At 43.4% G+C, this 22,936-nt stretch overlaps 1 protein-coding gene across 1 annotated transcript in view; it reads right to left on the minus strand.

The window, feature by feature from the left end:
- The window catches only part of CSMD2 (CUB and Sushi multiple domains 2), a 655,178-nt gene that overhangs the window by 41,928 nt on the left and 590,314 nt on the right, over window positions 1-22,936 (minus strand). Inside the window, exons 50-55 of the mRNA XM_025355777.1 lie at window positions 19,308-19,493; window positions 18,324-18,518; window positions 16,157-16,325; window positions 14,379-14,632; window positions 5,418-5,591; window positions 3,859-4,047 (exon numbers count right to left, since the gene is read on the minus strand). Of these exons, the coding sequence (XP_025211562.1) occupies window positions 3,859-4,047; window positions 5,418-5,591; window positions 14,379-14,632; window positions 16,157-16,325; window positions 18,324-18,518; window positions 19,308-19,493 (1,167 nt within the window). The remainder of the gene's footprint in view (window positions 1-3,858; window positions 4,048-5,417; window positions 5,592-14,378; window positions 14,633-16,156; window positions 16,326-18,323; window positions 18,519-19,307; window positions 19,494-22,936) is intronic.

Consider the following 22,936-nt stretch of genomic DNA (forward strand, 5'->3'; position numbering starts at 1 on the left):
GGCATCCACCTACCATAGAAGGTAGGTAGATCTGGACAGCAGATCAAACCAGCCACAACATTCCCTTAAGCCAAAGCCTAATCCAGAGCAAGGCCCTAACCCTCTTCAATTCTATGAAGGCTGACAGAGTTGAGGAAGCTGCAGAAGAAAAGTGCAAAGCAAGCAGAGGTTGGCTGATGAGGTTTAAGGAAAGAGGCCATTTCTATAACATAAAAGTGCAAGGTGAAGCAGCAAGTGCTGATGTGGAAGCTATAGCAAGTTACACAGAAGATCTAGCTAAGCTAATTGATGAAGGTGGCTACACTAAATAACAGATTTTAAAGGTAGAAAAAACAGCCTTTTTTTTTTTTTTTTTTGAGACAGAGTCTTGCTCTGACACCAGGTTGGAGTGCAGTGGCACCATCCTGGCTCACCGCAACCTCCTCTGCCTCCTGGGTTCAAGCAATTCCCCTGCCTCAGCCTCCCAAGTAGCTGGGACTACAGGTGTACACCACCACGCCTGGCTAATTTTTTTGTATTTTAGTAGAGACAGGGTTTCACCATGTGGGCCAGGGTGGTCTGAATCTCCTGATCTCATGATCTACCCGCCTCAGCCTCCCAAAGTGCTGGGATTACAAGCATGAGCCACTGACAGCCTTCTGTTTGAAGAATATGCCATCTAGGACTTTCATAGCTAGAGAGAAGTCAATGCCTGGCTTCAAAGTTTCAAAAGACTGAATGACTCTCTTGTTAGGGATGACTGCGACTGGTGATTTTAAATGGAAGCCAATGCTTATTTACCATTCTGAAAATCCTAGGGCCCTTAAGAATTATTCTAAATCTACTCTGTTTGTGCTCTATAAATGGAACAACAAAGCCTGGATGACAGCACATCTGTTTATAGCATGGTTTACTGAACATTTTAAGCCCCCTGTTGAGACCTACTGCTCAGAAAAAAAGAGATTCCTTTCAAAATGATACTGTTCATTGACAATGCACCTGGTCACCCAAGAGCTCTGATGGAGAGCTCCTGTACATCAGAACTGGAGATGTACAGGAATTGAATGTTGTTTTCATGCCTGCTAACACAACATCCATTCTGCAGCCCATGGATCAAGAAATAATTTTGACTTTCAAGTCTTATTATGTAAGAAACACATTTCATAAGGCTATAAATTCCATGGATAGTATATTCCTCTGATGGATCTGGGCCAAGTATATTGAAAACTTTCTGGAAAGGATTAACCATTCTAGATGCCATTAAGAAGATTTGTGATTCATGGGAGGAGGTCCAAATATCAACATTAACAGAAGTTTGGAAAAAGCTGATTCCAACTCTCACACATGACTTGCAGGGGTTCAAGACTTCAGTGGAGGAGGTCACTGCAGATGTGGTAAAAGTAGCATGAGAACTAGAATTAGAAGTGGAGCCTGAAGGTGTGACTGAATTACTGAAATCTCATGATCAAACTCAAACAGATGAGAAGCTGCTTCTTGCGGATGAGCAAAGAAAGTGGTTTCCTAAGAAGAATCAGAAAACTATTTTTGGTGAAAATGCCGTGAACATTGTTGAAACAACAACAAAGGATTTAGAACTTCACATGAAGTTAGTTGATAAAGTGGCAGCAGGATTTGAGAAGACTGACTGCAATTTTGAAAGGCGTTATACTGTGTAGATAAAATTCTATCGAACAGCGGCATATGCTACAGAGAAACCTTTCATGAAAGGAAGAGTCAGTCCATGTGGTAGACCTCACTGTTGTCTTATTTCAAGAAATTGCCACAGCCACACCAGTCTTCACCATCCTGATCAGTCAGCAGTCATCAACATCGAGGCAAAGTCCTCCACCAACAAAGAATATGACTTGCTGAGGGCTCAGATGATTGTTAGTACTTTTTAGCAATAAAGTATTTTTCATTAAGGTATGCATAGATTTTTGACATGATGCAATTGCACACTTAGACTATACTGGAAAACTAAAAAATTTGTGTGACTCATTTTATTGTGATATTTGCTTTATTGCAGTGGTCTGGGACTGAACCTGCAATATCCCCAATGTATGCCTGTATACTAATATATATACCTATTAGTTATATCAACAGCAACATTAAAAGGAGTTTGAAGTAAGCTGATTCCAACCCTCATGCATGACATTGATGGGTTCAAGACTTCAGTGGAGGAGCTCACTCCTCCCCTGAAGCAGCATCAACAGAACTAGAATTAGAGCAGCAGAGAAACAGAGTTAGAAGAGGAGCCTGAATATGTGACTGAATTAACTTCAGATAAAACAAGCATTGGGACAAAAAGTTAATATGGATATGGTCACTTTATTATGATAAAAGCTGCATTTTACCAGAAGAAAAAACAATTTGAGCCCACTAGGTGCTCTTAATCTCAGCTGGCACCACTGTACATGGATGGTGTCCATTTCTGACCCCAAACAATTTGCTGGTCATAAATGGGATTGGATGGCCAGGCCAGAGTTCTCAAGCAAGGAAACTACAAGCAGTGAGTAGCTATACCAGGCTCCTGTTAGACCTACAGGCATGAGGGCACAAAAAGTGCAGTTGCCCAGACTGGAGGGCCTACAAAATGTATATAATCTGCCAAAGGTAGGTGGACTGCTGAATGGCCTTAATTGCATATCCATTACTCCCTCTTGAGTGCATCTTCACCTCTCTGCTTCTTGGAAGATGGGGGAGAGAGAAATCTGTGTGGATTCAGCTTTAGGAACCAGAGGGGAGAGCAGGAAACCAAGGGGTTGTCTTCTCATAAGGACGTGTAAGGCCAGGGACCAGATGTCAGGTGATATGGTTTGGCTGTGTCCCCATCCAAACCACATCTTGAATTATAGTTCCCATAATCTCCTCGTGTTGTGGGAGAGACCCGGTGGGAGGTAATCGAATCATGGGGGCAGTTACCTTCATGCTGTTCTCATGATAGTGAGTGAGTTCTCACAAGATCTGATGGTTTTATAAGGGGCTTTTCCCCAACTTTGCCCATTCTTTTCTCTCCTGCCACCATGTGAAGAAGGACATGTTTGCTTCTCCTTCCACCATGATTGTAAGTTTCCTGGGGCCTCCCCAGCCTGTGGAAACTGTGAGTCAATTAAACCTCTTTCCTTTATAAATTACCCAGTCTTGGGCAGTTCTTTATAGCAGTGGGAGAACAGACTAATACATCAGGATTCTGAGCACCTCCCCAGCCCCTTTTAAAAAACATGTCCTCATATCTTTTCCTAACAATAATTAATGTGGTCATTGTTTATTGAGTAGCTACTATGTACCAGACACTATCCTGGCACTTTTCATAGATTTTCTTTAATCCTCTAATAACCCTATGGAATAGGTACTGGTATCATTTTTATAGATGAAGAAACTGAGGTTCTGAGAGGTTAGTGAACTTTTCCGCAAACCATACTACTTGTTCAGTAGCAAAGCCGGAATTCCAGTCCAAGTTGGTCTGCCTCCAGAGTCTGGGGCCTTTCTGCTTCAGTCCTTTAAAGGGAAGGGGGGTCATGTGCTGTCTTTCTGTAAGGGCAAGGAAGGGGTAAAGCTGGGAGATGGTGTCCCACTAGGCAGCCAGTTCTGAGAAAAGGGAACTCTGTAAGCTGAAGAGGGTGGTAACTCTAGACAGGAAAGGGACCAGGCCTCTAGCTAGGAAAGTGAGAACACAAAAATTGGTATGGCAAGTCACCCAACAGGGGCTCAAGAAGGAATCTGAAATCCCAGGAGTAGCCAGAGTGACTGTCACCGTAAGGCAACACATACATGTGCACGCGCACACACACACACACACACGCACATGCACAGAGGGGAGGACTGCTCTTTGACATGGGCCACCCCATCAGTCATTTTGAGCAGGTGACATCTACTTACAGAGACACTGGGGGCGGGGACGGTCCCATGTGCCATCTCCCTGGCAGCTGAGCACTGGGGTGCCCAGGACGTAGAAGCCGTGGTTGCACTGGTAAGACACAGTGGTGCCAAAGCTGAACCTGTGTGGGCCGCTGGCGTGGACCTGACGAACACTGTTTTCTTGGTGTCCAGGGTCTGTACAGTTGATGACTGCAATTGAACAGAAGTCCAAACAGGCATGGATTCCCAGTATAGCAAAATATTTAGAGCAAAACTAGGCAATGAAGCAGACCCTTTCTGAAGGTTGAGCTGGTCCTGAGGCTGGTGGCCTTTTCCCCTCAGCTTGGTTACCTGGTCAGAAGAGTCATCCTTCCATGTCCAGCTAGACATCACCTCCTTAGAGAACCCTTCCCACTTCTTCCCAGACTGATTACTCCCTTTCTGGTACTCCCTTGCACGAATCGCTATTGCTGACTTTACCAGCCTGTGCTGTGACTTGTTTGAACACATGAGTCCCTTGAGGGCATGAATGTCTAGTCTGCATGTGTCTGATCCTAGCACAATGTGCCTCCCACAGCAAAGCTTGTCAATTGTAAAACTGATGCATTTCAACTGACTTGAACAGGGTTGGGCTCTTTTGAAAATGGTTTTAATCACTTTTATGAGTATTTCAGGGACACATTAATATCCTGGGGGATATATTTGACTTTAAAATCTTAAAAGTGTTTCCAAAGCAGTTTAACTCAAAATCAGGATAAGATTTTAGAATAATGACAATATTATTCATAACCCATGACTATATTTTTCTTTCCAAACATCTTCAAATCCATTATCTTACCTGAGTCTCAAACTCATCATATGAAGTGGGCAGGAAGGTATTTAAAAAAAATCTTTGATAAGCCTTTAAGGATTTTTACTCTTGATGAACCTCTCTGAGGCTTCACTGCTGTCAAAAGCCTCTAAAAATGTTAGAAGCTATTTCCTAAATACTCCAAATGGAGCCAGGACATTCTCTATTCTGTCTGCTTTTTGAGTCTTTGGCTTCCTCTCCGTGTATTTTCCCCCAGCCCTCACCCCCTTTATCTCAACTCTTAGGCTCTCTGATTTAACCCTCTGCTTTTTCATCAAGAATGGGGATCTCTTAAGTGTGGTTCCAAGGGAGCCACAGCAGCCATTTTGCAACCACAGGGAAAGACCAAGATATTGCTCCCGATCTCATGGAGCAGCATAGAAATAATAGTACTTCTAGATTTCCTGTTTATGTGAGAAAAATAAACCTCTGTTAAAAATAATGGGGCTTTATATGATAATGATACATTATTTGTTCAATGAAATGTACAGAAGAAGACCTGAAAGATAAAACGAAGTTTTGCTTTCCTTGTATAACCCATGACGATGAAATTTTATGTGGCTCTATCTAAGGGTTGAGAAAGTCCTCATTTATGACCCTTCTCTGCTCCATCTTCCCTCTCTGGGTCAGCATGATGCCAGAATGAATTCACTGGCTTCTTTTTCTGAGCTACAGAACCACATATGGCAGAGATGGTGGGGAGTGGAGTGGGAGAGAAAGGGTGACTCACTTCTGCAGGTGGGCAGCATGTCACTCCATTGCCCGCTTGCCAGGCATTGGGACCGAGCAGCCCCTTCAGCCATATACCCAGGGTTGCAAACAAACTTGACCACATCATTGAGGTTAAACTGGTTGCCCTGAGTGAGGCCATTGACAGGGTTGCCTGGGTGTCCACAGGTAATTGCTGCAACCAAAACAGAAGATAGGTAAGACCTCCTACTATTCCACACCCCTCAAAATTTATCCACCTCTCACCTGGCATCTCTTACGCACATCAGTGAAGTTCAGCCCTAAGTCTAACTTCACTCTCTTTTGCTGTAAAACCTTTATAAACTGAAATTGTCAGGGGAACATTCTGTCTTCCTTGAAGATATGCCTGTAGCTTGGACAACTTGAGATCAATCATTCTATGACTTCCCATAGCGTGTTAGGCCTACTGTGGTTCTCTGTGGTCTGAGTGGTCAGTGCTATCTTATTTTCCTTGCCTCTGATGCCCTCGGCCCCCCAGATCCATTCTTAATTGCTGAGTATACTGATGGCCAACCGTCAGCTGATTTAGGCCCATCCTCATTCCTGAGGCAACCTTGTAGAACCAGAGTGAATGCTAACCAAGCCTGGTGTAGAGTTCAGTCACCCTGTTAGACCAATGGCCCAGGTAAACTGGGGAAACAGAGCTGCTGTTTGGAGAGAACCCACTACCTCCCATTCCTTCCATGGGAAGGAAGTTCAGTTAGTGCACTTTGATCTGTGCAACTTGGGAAGAATGAGCTGGTATGTTTGACTCAGCATCCCTTCTTCTTCTAGGGACCTAGTTATCTGCAGGGAGCAATGTTCCCGGCTGCTCTCAGCTGTTGAGGAGGCAGGTTATCCCCAACATTGCAGGGCTGCACGCCCCACTACAGTGTTACCTCTGTGGGGGGATGAATCCATCTCATTCTGGGTTCATATAGCAGCCTCCATATGACTCTCACATTAAGCTCCATTTTCCAACTTAGCCTTTATTAGTAAGAGAGGTAATATTTGGGCCTCCACCTACCACTCTGTTTTGTTTAACATTTTGCTCAGACATGAGCAGGGAAGAGAAGAGGGATGTGGTATTTGCAGGTCACCACGCTTATCCCCGTATCCCTCAGATTCCCCCTTCCTCCCAGTGGTACAGTTCACTCCACTCGGCTGCACTGGCCTCTTGGAGGTTTCATGAATATACAAAGCAAGTTCCTGCCCCAGGGCCTTTGCACTTGCTTTCTTCTCTGCCTAGGACATTGTTCCTGCAGATATCCCTTAACTCCTGCCCTCCTCTTCTCAGGTCTCTCCTCAAATTAACCATGTCAGTGAGGCCTTCCCCTAGTCCCCAGTGGGCCAGCATGGCCAGTACTTCCAGGTCCCTTGCTCTGCTCAACCTCTCTCCATAGCACTGTCACCAACCAACGCACCATAGCACTTCTGTATTCATTTATTGCTTATCACCCTTCAGCTGAATGCAAACTCCTTGAGGTCAGGGACTTTGTTTTGCTTATTCCTACACCCTTGGTGTATGTACCAGTGCCTGACATTCAGCAGGAGCGTGATCAATATCTGCTGAGTGATTCAGCAAATGAGTAAGTGCATGGATTGATGGATGCCTGGGTTTCTGCTTTGATCCTTAGCCCTTAGATCCATTTTGTCCCTGCCTGGCACCCTGGTCTCATGGGGTTGAACTCCCGTCTGATGCTTTTGCCAGGCCTCTCGCTTTGTTCTGGGTTTTAATTTGTGGGAAGATGAGGAACCATAAGGGATGTTCTCTTTGCCCAATACTTAAATCCATGAGGATCCCACCTAAGGCCCAAATGGTGATAATGGTGATGGGGGTGTAAGACGAGGAAGCACCCAGTCTTTGCTGTGGCCAGATCTGGTGTTTTCTGGGCTAGTTCTCTTTTGTCAATCTCAGTAGTAGCAACCCTGACTCCAGTGGAGGGAGCCAGGAAGAGCAGGGGACATGCTGTTAGTGGACCACATGGGTTCACAGCAGCCTGGCGTGGTGAGATGAGAATGAGCTATGAAGGCCAGCAGACCAGGATTTCCAGCTCAGCTCTGCCCCTTCCTGACTTTGGGTCTAAGGATAATTCACTTTGAGGCTTGGTTTCTATAGCTGCAAAGTAAGAATTTTGATATGCATTTCACACGGTTGCTTTGAAAGTAGATTCAATTCACATAATTATTTGTAATCAAATGTCTGCTGAGTGCCTTTTATGAGCTAGGTACTCTGCTATGGAGTGGAATATACAAAGAAGAACATGAAATGTTCTCTGACCTCAGGAAGCTCATTTCACAGACTTGCAGGTGGGCAGGCAGGGAAGCGGCTGTTAAACCCAGTGGGCTGGTGCTGAGATAGAGCCCAGTGTAGAGGAGTGTCTTTTACCCTCCTTTGGGGAGAGAGTGGGTCAAAGAGGGTCCCAAAGGGAGTGGCATGAGGTCTGATCTGGATCTCAGGGGTGAGTAGGGCTTTGCCAGGTCAAGAAGGTTGTGGGAGAGCAGGGATAAGCATCGCAGCATCTGTGAACCCCTGAAATTATATGCAAGGCACTGGGTGTTTGCAGCCAACTCGGGAGAGGGTCCATTACTTTCACCAGATTTGGAAAAGGTCATGATGCCCCTTCCCTGAAGGTAGAAATAACTCATATAAAGAGAGAGAAGAGCATTGAGGATTAAACCCTTTGGGAATACCACTTTTTGAAGGGCAGATGTTAAAGAAAAAACCTACAGGAAACTGAGGAGTGATCAAAAAAGTAGTAAAGCAAAAAGCTCTACAGGAGGCGGCAGTGTCATAGAGCCAAGAGCCTCAAGAATGGTCAGATATCCCTGATAGATCAAATAAGATAAAGATGAAAAAGTGTCCATCGGATTCATCAATAGGACCATTGGTGACTTGCAAGTGTCCTCTGCCTGGTTCAGGCTCTTACCCACTGCTTCCCACATATTCCCAAGCCACAGGCCCTGGACCAGGATAAGCAGGAGAAGAAGCTGCTGCCACCAGGTGCCATCTCTGGTGCCCCTGTATAAGTTCTTTATGTTCTCTTTAGGTCCCAGGCTTTCTCGCTGCTTGAAAGTTTTGGCTGGCACTTCTCAGATTCTTGCTCTGCAGCTCTTGGGTAGCAGAGGCTCTGAGCATTCTAGAACATGGCATAGGACCAGAGGTCCTGTTGACTGGGATGGAGTTTCTTTCTGGACAGAGCAGAGAAGTGGCCTTTGCTGCTAATGAGAGGGGAGAGGTGGAGGCAATTAGTGTAGGCAACTCTCTCAAGCAGCATGGCCATGTGATGGTTAATTTCATGTGTCAGCTTGGTTAGGCTGTGACACCTAGACACATGGCCAAATGTTAGTTCACATTATTCTAGATGTTTCTGTGAAGGCATGTTTTAGAGGAGATAACATTTCAATTAGGAGGCTTTGAGTGAAATAGATTATGAGGACCTCCATAATGTGGGTGGGCCTCATCCAAGCAGTTGAAGGACTCAAGAGAAAAGGCAGCCTGCCATCCCTGGAAGAAGAGGGAATTCGGTTAGCAGCCTGCCTTCAGACTTGAACTGTGATTCTTTCCTGGGTCTCCAGCCTGCCAGCCTATGCTGGTGATTTTGGACTTTCCAGCCTCCACAACTGTGTGAGTTAATTCCTTAAAATAAGTCGCACTCTCTCTCTAGACACACCTCCTATTGGTTTTGTTTCTCTGGAGGACCCTGAACTAATACAGGCTGCCATGGGCAGAAGAATAAGGCATCATTAGGAGGAAAGTAGAGGTCCTGATGAGGCTTGAGCACTTAATAGGCTTTTGAGCACATTTCAGGACAATTCGACTTAGTTTCTTAAGGGCAGAGATGATGTATGACACATTCAGTTCATATTAATCCTCAACACCTAACACAGGGTCTGGCATGTAGTAGATGCTAAGAAAATCGTTATTGAATATGGTCTTAGAAGCTGAGGGAAACAGAAAGGGAAGGTCCATGGTAACACAGGAGAGGATTAAGAATAGATTAAGCTTGGCTGGGCGCAGTGGCTCACGCCTGTAATCCCAGCACTTTGGGAGGCTGAGGCAGATAGATCATGAGGTCAGGAGATCGAGACTATCCTGGCTAACACGGTGAAACCCCGTCTCTACTAAAAATACAAAAAATTAGCTGGGCGTGGTAGTGGGCACCTGTAGTTCCAGCTACTCAGGAGGCTGAGACAGGAAAATGGCGTGAACCCGGGATGCGGTGGTTGCAGTGAGCCGAGATCACACCACTGCACTCCAGCCTGGGCGACAGAGCAAGATTCCATCTCAAAAAAAAAAAAAAAAAAAAAAGGAATAGACTAAGTTCACTAAGGAGGGCAGGAGGGAAGCAGATCCAGAGACTGGTGGAAGGATTAGCTGTGGGCTGGGAGAGAGATTCTTCTACTGAGGTGGGAGAGAAGGGGCAAGGATGGATGTATACACACAGTAGATGTGTGGGTGGGGAAGCTGAAAGTAGGAGAATCTATTGTCTGATGGCTTCTATCATCTCTGCAGAATAGAAAGTGATATTATATGATTAGCTAACAATTGTTGGGGCTTGCAGTCACTGTCTCACTTAATCCTCACAACCCTATGAGGTAGGCACCACCATTATACCCACAGAAAACAGAATTTCAGAGGACTCAAGAGATTTGTTCAAGGGTCACAGTTTCTAAATGGCTCATCTGAGTTTTGAACCCAGCATCTCTGGTTCCAGGCCATCTTAACTATTTAACTTAGTTATTTGCTGAGAATGTAGGTAGCGGGGATGGAACATAAGTCTTCAGAAAGGAGGCAGAATTGTGAAACAGCTGTGTGGAGAAAGGACAAGGGAGCTGACTGAGGAAATGAAGAGAACAGCTGGAAAGTTTTGAGGTCTGGTTGACATTGGAAACCTTGACTTTATAGGTACTGGCAGCTAACACAGTGCCTAGCGCAGAATAAACACTTACAAATATTTGTTCTTTTATTCTTGCTTTCCTCCTCCAGATAATTCCCAAACCTCTGTGCTCCAAGAGAGAATGGGGCTTAGTGCAAGAGATCCTGGATTTTGTGACGTGATGGTGGCAGCATTACTACCACCACTATCATCATCATCATCATCATCATCACACAACAACAGCAGCAGCAGCAGCAGCAACTGCTGCTTAACATCTGGATCAGGCACTGGTCTAACCATCTTATGTGTACTAATTTATTTAATGCTCCCAGTAGTCTTTGAGGTGCCTGCTTTTTACAGGTGACAAGACTGAGACCCAGTGAGGTACACCGACCTACCTAGCGTTACATAGCCACAGGAGAGCCGGTGGTAGAGCTGAGATGTAAACCCAGGCGATCTGGGTCCACACCTGAGTGCCTAACTACTTCACTCACTGCCTTTGAGTATGGTCCAATCTAACATTCAATGTCTTTAGGCCAGGCAGACATTCTCCATCCAGACCCCGACAGTCTATTATTTATTACCTAAATCTCTCTGTATACATTGTGCACCAATTTGCTGAGGGCATCTGCATGTTCTTCTTCTGGGTGAAACTAAATATATGTTTTATTTAGACACATCTGAAAGAGTGACTGAATATAGATGAATTATAGATGAATCTTTATTTTTTATTTTATTTATTTATTTATTTTTGAGATGGAGTCTTGCTCTGTCGCCCAGGCTGGAGTGCAGTGGCGCTATCTCGGCTCACTGCAAGCTCCGCCTCCTGGGTTCATGCCATTCTGCTGCCTCAGCCTCCCAAGTAGCTGGGACTACAGGTGTCTACCACCACGCCCAGCTAATTTTTCTGTATTTTTTTTTTTTAATAGAGACGGGGTTTCACCGTGTTAGCCAGGATGGTCTCACTCTCTGACCTTATGATCTGCCCACCTTGTTCTCCCAAAGTACTGGGATTACAGGCGTAAGCCACCGCGCCCGGCCTATTTTTTATTATTTTTGAGATGGGGTCTCATTATGTTGCCCAGGCTTGTTTCAAATTCCCGGGCTCAATTGATCCTCCAACCTCAGCCTCCTGAATAGCTGGGACCACAAGCACAAGCTACCATATCCGGCTTGGGTCTTGCTTTCTGTAAACCTTAAGAAGTTATTAAGACTAATTTCATGCACTGTTTTTTGAGAAGTTCTCATTATTTTGGGGCCCTATCCCATATATAAAAAGCCAAAAGAAGAAAAATTAAAATTAAAAACCTGCCTTACAAAAATTAAGAAGGAAAACTTGCGCTTTACATAAGGGCTCACTTTAGGGAAATTCAAAAAGTGAAGAATTTTCCAAATTACTTCCAGGGAGCTGAGCATAACAATGGTTGCCTAAATCAAAAAAATGCAGATTAACCAGAAGAACAAATAATAGAAAACCCAGGCCTGCAGCCTAACTAGAAGCCAGAGAGTGCTACAAACTTTAAATTATATGTAAGTAGAGAAATACACGCTAAGCCCAGGTAGAGTTACTTCTCATGGTTCTGTTGCAAGCTTTTGTGGAGAGCAAGACTGGATGAGAAAGAGAAGAGAGGAGCAGGTGAAGGGCTTAACACTGACCTAAAATCACCTCCAGAAGGAGAAAATCCATCTTATGTATGAATATATAGAAAACAAATCTTTGTATGTCAATGTATAACCACAGAAAAGGGACATAAGTGTGTGATTCTCCCCCATTGCTTCTGGAAGAAAAGAAAGTGACATCCTCTGAGTGATAAAGGGAATAAGAAGCAATCATGGGAAAACCTGGGGTTCTGCAAGACAAAAGAAAAACACTCAAACAAAAATGAAGGACACACAACCTCTTCCTTACCACACACAAAGCCTTATATTAAAACAAACAAACAAACAAAAGGCAAATATCCAAGAGAATCAAAACGAGATAAAGAAGTAAAAATGATCAGAGAGGAGGACTTTGTAACACTGACAGAAGAGGGTACTACTAAACCACATTAAAGCCATAAAATGAATAGAAAACATCAACCTAAATGTATAGGAAGCTACTTTAAGAAACAAATAGGAAAGAATTCAAGCATTTCATCTGATGAAAACCTCCTCACCAATAACAAAATATGTGAAGCATAAGAAAACTGTAGCAGCATTCTAAACTGAACTAATATTCTCAAAAAAGCATCTGGAGATATTTTAAAAAACACCATGAAAATCAGAAAATCAAAAACTAACAAGCACAAATGGACAAAAGGTGGAAGAAAATAAAAGATAACTGATGGTATGCTTTAAAGAGATAGAAGAAAAAGACAAAACCATCTGGAAAATGAAGACTAAATTATAAGAGGTCCAAGAAAGAATATTCTCAAACGATAATTTAATAAGAGTTACTGAAGAAAGTCAGGCAAAAACCAAGGGAATTAAAATGAGATAAAGAGGTGAAAATAATGAGAGAGAGGCTGAGAGAGAAGATAGGCAAAGAAGATTCAACATACACATAATCAGAGCTGATGAAGAAGAAAGAAAAATAGTGGGAAACAAAGCAATACCAGTGTTTAAAACCGTAATCCAAGAAAAGTCTTTGGAAATAAAGAAAGACCTGAATCTATCTATTCAAAGACCCACAGAATATCTGGGGAAATTGTCTTGGAATAATTAACTCTGAAGCATGTCCTAGTAAAAATATTAGACTTTAGGATGTAGGGAAAAATAATCAGGAACCTCAAAAAATCACCAAATAACCTGCAAGAAAAGTAGAATTAAACTAATATTATAATTCCAAAAGTCAAATACGTAGAAACAGAGAGTAGAATGGTGGTTACCAGGGGTGGAGAAGTGGGGGAAATGGGAAATGGCAAAATTAAGACCAAACATGTCAGTCATATTAATATATGTGAATGAGTTTAACTAACCAACTAAAAGAAAAAGATGGTTAAGTTAGCTCATAAGGCAATTTATGCTGCATACAAGAATCACACCTAAGAGAATCAGAAGGCTAAAATAAATGGTCAAAGGTGTATCAAGCAAAAGAATTAAAGCAGGGGTTGTAAGCCTAATATCAAGCAAAGTACAATTCAAGCTAACAAATATTAAAAGTGACAAAAAAAGTCATCTTTAAAGGCTAAAAACCACAATGTGCAATGGAGATATTAGTTATGAGTATCTATGCACCAAATAGCACAGCAACCATCTTTATAGGACAGAAACTACAGGAAGTGCAAGGAAAAATAGAAACACACTAATAATAGAAAACTTTAAGCACATCTCTCAGAATAAAACAGATTGAGTGGGTAAAAAGTAAGAATGTAGAGGACATAGACAACATAATCAATCAGATATATCTTATGAATATATAAATAAAACATGACATCCTAATATCCTTTCTTCTCAAGTGCACATGGGACATTCATAACAACTGACCAACTATTAAGTTAGTAAGGTTTCACAAAGAAAGCTTCAGTAAATTCTGTGAAGTAGAAATATTATATACAATGCCATAAAATTAGAAATGAATAACATAATGAAAACAAAAAGGGCCTTCCACCTAGAAACAAATCCTTCTATTAAAAATTTTCTATGTAAAAGGAGAAATCAATATCAAAATTACAGAATTTCTAATAAATAATAAACATTTATTATTAGACTCTATAGGATACAGTTAAAGCAGTGATGAGAGAAAATGTCATAGTCTTAAGCACTTATAGCAATAAAACTCAATAGAAATGAAAGAATGAAACTAAATGAATTAAATTTCCACTCAAAAGCTAGAAAATGAACAAAAATGTAAAACCAAAAGAAATCACAAGGAAGGAAATAATAAAGGTGAAAACAGTGATTAATCACGCAGAGAATGGAAAACATTAAATCAGCAATGATTTCAGTTTTGAAAAAAAATTAGCAATTTTATATATATATAATAATTATATATTTATATATATATATATTAAAAACCCTCTAGCTAATCTAATTAAGAGAGAGGGAGAAAGTCCATTTTGAATCTGAGCCCCGTGACTAGGGAGAGTGGATGACATACTTACGCACACAGAAAGGGGTCTTGCCCGACCAGTGATGATCCTGCTGGCAGATGCGCACAGACATGCCGATCAGGCGGAAGCCAGCATTGCACTGGTACACCACACTGCCCCGGTAGCTGTAGTTCTCCCCATTGATGTGTCCGTTGACGATGGGCTCAGGAGTCCCACAGTGTCCAGCTTTGGTGAGGGATGGGGAAGAGAGTACATCAAAGAGGAGCTTATAGAAAATGGAGTGGAGCTTGGTCTGGGTGGCGAGAGACAGGGAGGGTGGGGAAAAGGACCAACTATCCCATAACTCATCACTTTTCCCACCTCTCCCTGAGAGTAGCAATCTAGGGGTGACTTCAGGAACCCTCGACATGACAAAAATAGTGTTGAGGACTTGACACCCCAAATCCCAAGGTTGTATCCCAAATGGCCACTCACTTCTGAGTTTCAGTTTCTGTGTCTACACAGGTGTGTGCAAAATGATCACTGTTACCTCCCTGCCCCCAGGATCATCCCGCTCTTTTTCTTACTAACCAGATACAAAAAAGCCTTCTGTAAAAAACAAACAACCCCCCTCCAAAAACCCAAACTCAAGAGCATCTTTTTTTTTTTTTCTTTTTGAGACAGGGTCTTACTCTGTCTCCTAGGCTAGAGTGCAGTGGCTCGATCTTGGCTCACTGCAACCTCCACCTCCTAGGTTCAAGGGATTCTCCTGCCTTAGCCTCCCGAGTAGCTGGGACTACAGGCATGCATCACCACACCTAGAAGTTTTTGTATTTTTAGTAGAAACGGGGCTTCACCGTGATGGCCAGGATGGTCTCAAACTCCTGGCCTCAAGTGATCCACCCGCCTTGGCCTTCCAAAGTGCTGGGATTAAAGGCATGAGCCACCATACCCAGCCCAGGCATCTTGTTTTTCACTGAGCATCTACTGCATGGAGGGCACCACTGTCTACATTAAGGCAATCAAAACCCAGCTGTGTTGAAACAACTATGTAAAAACAGATGGTTTGGCTAAATTCATATTTCCTTCCTTCTCCTTGAGTAGCACCTAGATGAATTCTTTTTATTATATGGGATTTGGGTAGAGTATATTCCTGGCATTTCCGCCAGCTTCCTTTGGCTCTCTGTGGAAATAACCTGTGACTGCTTTCTTAATGGGCCTGGGACAGGGGCAAGACCGCACTGTTCACCCCAGGACAGACCATCCAATCTATCCTATTAGGTTTATGTGGCTGGGGCCCTCTGTTAGACTCTAGGGGTCCAAGAAAGGCGTGAGAGGAGACAGAACCATAGAACCATGGAGTGGATTAGCCATGGAGGAAATGATAACTTTGTCCTTTGGAAACCAGGTTGTTTTATGTTTCTGTCATTTGCTTAGTATATATGTATAGATCTATATGTTGTGTGTAAAATTTGCTAATGGATAATATAAAAGGTATTTTAGGTGTGTTACAGGAATATGTCTGCAAGTTTTCAAAAAATGGAGACTGAGGCTTCACTCATTATTCAGAGGCCAATGGGAAGGAATTGTCTTTCTAACCAGAATAAGAACCCCTCAAAGGCTTGTCTCTTTAGATCTGAAGTTCTTCTCATTCTTTTGAGTGGCCCGGGATAAGCTATTCCAGGGTTTTAGTCATGCCTAATGCCCAATAGTTGGTGTTTGCATTAAGCATTTTATGTCAGTAGGTGAAATAATACTGTTCAAAGACTGGATCCCAGCTTTGGAAAGATCTAATCTATCTCGTGGAGAAAAACTGGGCAGGATAGGCCTGGAGAGGCCACTTACCAAGGCAGCGGACTTCAGAGCCACTCCAGAGCCCATTGGCCATGCACTCACGCACCCTGGAGCCCACCAGCGTGTATCCGGAATTGCAGGAGAAGATGGCTGTTGCCCCGTAGACAGACAGTGTTCCGATGCGGTGGCCATTGGGGGGAACTGGGAGCTCTCCACAGGAGATGACTAAAAGGATCACAAGATGCTCAGTAAGCCAGCCCCAAGAGGAGGGACATGGCTGCTTCTGCTTAGCAAAAACCGTGACAAAAATAAGACCTGTTCAACCTTACTCTGCTGGAATTTCTGACCAGAATATGGGTTGTGATGCTGACTTGTTTGATGTGGCACCTCAACTGGAGGTGTCTCCAGAAGCCCCCGAAGGTTGTTTAAAATACCTGGCTCCACTGCAGGTGCCTGACTCACCAGCTTTGGAGACAGGGCCCTGGCCTGTGTATTTTTTTAATCCTCCTCAGGTGGCTGAGATTAGGTTAGGAAGAGATGGCGATTCTGTGGTATGCTCCTTAGTGCCCTGGGCAGACATTGCTAACCAATTTCCTTGCCCTTCTTTTCTGAGCCCAGCAGCAGCCTCACACTCTTTGTCAACAGAGCACTGCTGAGAGCCTCTAGCTGAGGTATGAGGTGAGGCCTAATCGCCAAGGCTGCACTGAAATGTGAGTGGCTGCATTGTAGTGAGGCTGTCAAACGCTTGGGACTACTCTGCCACACATGTGGTTACATCCCGCTGTGCGGTCTGCACCACAGTGTGTAAAGACAACAGTGTCTTGAATCACAGACATTAGCTTTTTTTTTTTTTTTTTTTGAGACGGAGCCTTGTACTGTAGTCCAGGCTGGAGTGCAGTGGCACAGTCTCGGCTCCCTGCAACCTCTGCCTCCTAGGTTCAAACAATTCTTTTGCCTCAGTCTCCCAAGTAGCTGGGATTACAGGTGGGCACCACCATGCTGGCTAATTTTTTTTTTTTTTTTTTTTTTTTTTTAGTAGAGATAGGGTTTCACCATGCCAGTCAGGCTGGTCTCAAACTCCTGACCTCAAGTGATCCACCCACTTCAGCCTCTCAAATGCTGGGATCTATGCCCAACCTGGATCACAGGCATTGGAAGATACCATTCCTCCTCCCTCCCAGTCTCAAACTCCCACTTCTCACTGACCACTTCCTTCTACCTCTTTATAATCACTTGCTTCCTCTATGACATCCGCATTGGTCACATAAATATTATGAGCATGTCCCTGTTGTAATGCATGCTGCGGTGAGCCACTCAGAGCCCCTTTTAGGACTGAGGGACTTATTTCTCCAGCTGCTGGCAAACAACCTTTGTCTGGCAGCCCTTTTAAGATTGCTGTGGTTGAAGAGTCCACCCACCTAGGAAGGTCATGTCCCTTTCCTAGGCCAGCCTGCATCCAGTGGCTGGTCAGTGTGGCAGTATAACAGTTCCCTTGCTCCAACTTGTGACAATTCTGAGGGGTCATCCCAGCTGCAGAGCTCCCTGGGGGGTGAGCTGAGGCTTTCACGAATACTGCATCAGAGCTCAATTCTCCTTCTGCCCAGTCCTGCTTCCTTCCTTCCTTTCTTTCCCCTTCTGTAGGTGGTGTTCTCAAGAGCACCCCCTAATAAGCCTGTCTCAGAGTGTCTTCCCATAGATTCTGACCTTTGAAACTGTATTAAAGAACCGAAGAAAAACAACTGACAATGGAGAAGGCAGGCAGGTTTAGGTGACCAGTCCCCTGTGCTACCCTCATTCCTCCTATATACACTCCCATTTGAGGTCTTATCACACCACATTATCATTGCTTCTTTATGTATCTGCCTCTCCGGTAGAGTATAAAGTCCATGTGGGCAGAAACCAAAACCTTTTATCTTCATACCTCTACAGTGTCTGGCATATAGTAAGAGCCTAATGAATATTAAAGAAATGAATTAGTGGATGCTCATCTGGAGAAAGGCAGCTTTTGATAAGATGAGAAGATGCTAAGAAATACTTCCATAAAGGAGTAAAGGAGTAAGCATTTTCCCAGCTCCTGATTCTACTAGATGAGAGTCTAAAAAGCAGTACACTGCAATCCCTGGTGATACCCGCTCTTCCCCCACCCCAGTTCACCCCATGCATGAGACAGCTTAGGTAGGAGGGACTCTGCCAAACTTGCCCACCCTCCCTTCCTGGGCTTACTTCGGCAGGTGGGCGTAGAGTCCCCGAGACTCCATTTGCCATTGGCCTGACAGCGGATGACCCTTTGGCCAGTATAGTAGTAGCCAGGGTCACAGATGAGCATCAGCTGGGCCTGGAACTGATACTGTGTCTCAAAGATAAGCCTCCATCGGCCATGCTCCACACTGATGCTACTGACATCAGGACAGGTCACAGCTGGGGGAAATGAGGAACAAAGAGGAGGATTAATTACTTGATTAATTGTGGAAGACCTTGCAAGACCCCAGATCAAGGGACTTGGAGACCTTAATGCAATAATGAAGAATCCAGGAATCTTCAGTTCTCAGGCAGGTTTGGTAAATGAACAGAGTGGGTTGAGTGGGGGATGTGGCTAACTGGGAAGTACAGTTCTGCCAAAAAATTAAAAATTAAAAAACAGAAATAGTACTCAGTCACAGTTGATTATTGAATGTTCGAGTTACATTTGGTTAGATTTTCATTTTTCAAGAGAAGACAGAAATCTGGATTTCAATGAAAATTTCTTGATTTTAAAAGATCGTGGAGTAATTCAAAATCTGTTATAAAGCACTGTGTAGGCCAAAAAACCAAACAAAACAAAAACCTCTGTCTTTGGACCAGACATAGCTGAGGAGGTTACCATTTTGGGATCTGGCCTAAAAGTTGTTGTTTTAGAGCTTTGGAATCAAGGGACACTCATGCAAACTTTCTGACAGGTTTTCCATCTAAAAGGGAGTGGACCAGGCCATTCCTAAGTTCCATGGTGGTTTGTGGAAACATCTTAGGGCACAATGGTCATCAATGCTGAGAGCAGTTTCAGCAACTGCCTCCTCTTCTGAAATCCCCCAGCCTCCATGCCCATGTTTTTTTTTTTTTTTTTTTTTTCTTTTTCCTCATTATTGTGCTTTTAGCTTGCTCCTTGTAGGAATCTTTCCAGCTGCCCATCTAGCCCTTCCTTATGCCCGCCTCCATTGCCCAAGGACTCACGGATACACTGTGGGGGGACATTGTGGTTGCTCCATAGGCCTGTGTCCAGACACTCTGCAGCGGCCTCAGCGCCTGCCTGGAGGTGGTAGCCTTCACTGCAGCTGTACACGGCTTTGGTTCCCACTGTGTACTCCTTGCCAAACACCAGTCCATTCTTGGGGGCCTCAGGAAGCCCACAGGAAAGAGCTAGCAAAAGGAAAACAATGTCATGAGCATTTCTGGTTTAAGATGGTATTCTAAAAAACTATTTTTATCCTTCCTCCCCTCTCAAGGTCCCAATAAAACTGTAGTAAAAACTAATAAAAAGGTAAAGTCTCATAATAAAAAAGAAAATGGGAGGATCATCATCAGAGGAGTGGTTTTTTTTTGTTGTTGTTGTTGTTTTGTTCATTTGTTTGGAAGAAAGGAATAAAGATAGAAGTGCAAAGAAGCTGTAGCTCAAAATATATGGGAGGGAGCCTCAGGGTGAAACCAGTTCTCCGCCATCTGTTCCCACAAACATGGTGTAGAGACATTCAAGTATTTACTCTCCAAACAAAAGAGAGAATTTTATTTTCCACTGAAGGGGAACTCTCTTAGAATGAATTAGGGCTGCTATGGTGGGAGTTGGCATCCCCGAGGAAAGCTCTTTTAATTATAGGATTTATGGTCTTTTGGTCTAAAGGCTGTCCCATTGCCTACTCAGGTCTGCCACATACTCAACTCAACTTCTCATTGATAGGAGAGACTTAGTGGACCAAGATATCTGTATATAAAAACAACAAAGGTAATCCACATCTCATATCTGAAAAAATCAACCTGGCCCTTACTTTTAAAATACAATCAAGGATCATATATATGAAGAAAATCAGCAGTGTGAACAAGACAAACCAAGATAAGGTTTAAAATAAACGTCCCCTTAGGAAACAGAGTTAATTCAGGAAACGGAAGATATATAATCTTTAAACTTTTGATCAGTAGTATCCTGATAAAGTCAAGGTGACATGTGGTACTCATAAAATAAAATCAGTGTGCTCTGAAGGAAAAAACAAAACAAAACAAAACAAAAAACAAGGAAAAGTTCTTTGAAATGAAAAATGTGATTGCCCAAATAAGCATTAAAGGATTGGAGATTAAAAGTAAATTTCTCAGAATATATTAAAAAAAGAGACCAAAAATGAGATAAAAGGACTGAAAACACAGAAGATCAATCCTCAGTATAGGAGGTCCAGCATCCAACTGTTCAGAGCTCCAAAAAGAGAGATCACAAAAAGTGGAAGGGACGGAATTATCATAGATGAAAATTTCTCAGAGCTGAAGAGAGACACAAGTCTTCAGATGGAAAGGGAGCCAAAGGAATGCAAAAAGAATCACTCATAGATTCACCATCATGGAATTTTGTATATCTAAGAAGTCCAGAGACACACAGGTATTCCTCCAAGTTCCTAGAAAGAGGGGAAAAAAAGACATAACTGTGAAGGAATGAGAATCAAACTGGCATAAGACTTCCCATCAGCAACACTGAGTGTTCAAAGATAATGGAACAAAGCTTTAAACTTCTGAAGAAAATGATTTGTAAACTAGAATTTTACCTAGTCAACTGACCAAGCATGTGTGAAGGCAAAAAGATAGACACTTTCAGACGTGTAAAGTCTCAGAAAGTGTACCCCTCATGAACCCTTTCTTAAGAATTTACTTAAGGATATATATACCCCATGAAAAAGAGGGTGAAAACCAAGAAAGGACAAGATATGGGATATAAACAATGACAGAACTAACTCACGAATACAAAGAAAAGGAATCTCAAAGGGACAACTCAGGGGAGAAATGTCTGCAGCAACATGGCCAGGGTTATTATTTTATAAGGAGTAGGGTCGACATTATGTTTATAGGAGGAATAGGAATTACTTAGGCAAGAGTAGACTGTTTGGTCTTTGAAAGAAAGTAATACTTATAAATCATCCTTGCCCTTTGATAGCACAGGGGGTATTACAGATGGAAAGATTGATCTACCAAAGTACCCACTACTGCCTCCATCCACTATCCCCTCTGACAACTAGTCTAGAGCTCAGAACTTTTTTGTTCAGAGCCAGAATAAGCTTGGGCAGAGTCCCATTGAGATTGCCTAACAAGATGCTTGATGCTATAAGAATTTCCAGAACCAATAGGAGGCATCAGGCTGGGGCTCCATTATGAATGGGGGAGAGTAGACTGTTCAGAGGGAGAGAAGTTGGAATACCAAGATAGAAGAAGGGTCTAGGCGTGGGGCTCTCCAGAAGAAGAGGATCAGGAACACAGAAGGAATGAGAAATGAGAGAGTGTTTAAACATGACACTCTTAATGACTAAACAGAAGGGCTGTGAGCTCCTTCAGTGGAACTAGGTTAGCCAAGCTGTCATATCTGATCAACTACCTGCCCAGCTTCCTTGAATCCTTTGGGAAGAAATACTTGGATCTCCACTGGTGTCTTGTATGGAGAGTCAACCCAGGGAGGGCAGTGAAGGAAGTGGGCAGCAGCCACTTCTCACGGGCCCTGGCTTGGCCTTGCTCTTGTAGATAACTAAGGGGACAGAAGATAATACTCCAGCCTGAGATACTAAAAGCCTGTGTCTCATGATCTCCATGCCAAAATGCAGTCCCCCAAACCCGGTGGTAAGAGGGACACTTCCTGTGAGTAGGAGGGGAGGGGATATAATCACAAAGTATTTGAGGCTTGTGGTGGAATGAGATCTCTGAGGGAGAGAGACACGGAGTGAGAGAATGGGCTGGAGAAGGAGAGAGAAGGCATTAGGAGGCATAGAGTCTCTAAAGGAGGAGTGGAAAAAATCATGGGTTGGAAGCAGCAGTAGAGAAGTGGAAGAATGCCAGGCCCTTCCTGGCGCAGAATTCTGAAGGAAGTAGGAGGTGGGTGGAGGCGGATTAACACTCCACTTGAAAGGGCCACAGTATACGTGCTCTCAGAGGACAGCCATGGTTTCCATGGAGGGAGGAAGTGAAGACAGCCAGCTGGGTAGGGACAGAGCATGTATGCTTGCTGGCCATGGAACTAGGATTCCAGAGAACGCAGTGGGAGGCTCAGAGGAAGGGCGTCAGTGGGAGGCACGGGGTGGAGTCAGGAGAAGACATGCACAGTAGTATGGGGATGGGTCAGCTGAAGCCTGGGGGAGGCCTAATTTTGGGTGGTGATGTAAGGTAACAGAAATGAGAGACTTGGTAGGTTCCAACTGGTGCTCTGGAAAAAAGACTTGTCCGTGTTAATGCAGTCAGAGATGCAGAGACCAAAGCCAAATGCCATTTGCCATTTGTGGACAGCCAGTTCACTGTGACCTTTGCTTAGGAGTAGATTATTAATAGCACATTGTTTTTGTTATTTGAGGAAACACAGGCACAGGCGAGAAGGTTGTGAGGATTAGAGATGAGAGATGTCATTAAAAAGTACTTCATCACTACTGGGAACCAAAGGAAAAATCAAGTAGCAATGCGATTTCCTGTTTTCATCTATGTAGTTGGCAATGTTTTCTTCTTTTTTTAAATGCAGTGCATAACATTGAGACCGTGGGAGAAAAGACAGCTCTTACATGCTGCTATACATGAGGACAAATTTTCAGAAAACAAATTTTCTGCTGCGATACAGCAGTCAGTATCGACAG

The sequence above is a fragment of the Theropithecus gelada genome, chromosome 1 (genome assembly GCF_003255815.1).
Source record: "Theropithecus gelada isolate Dixy chromosome 1, Tgel_1.0, whole genome shotgun sequence".
Taxonomy (NCBI): domain Eukaryota; kingdom Metazoa; phylum Chordata; class Mammalia; order Primates; family Cercopithecidae; genus Theropithecus; species Theropithecus gelada.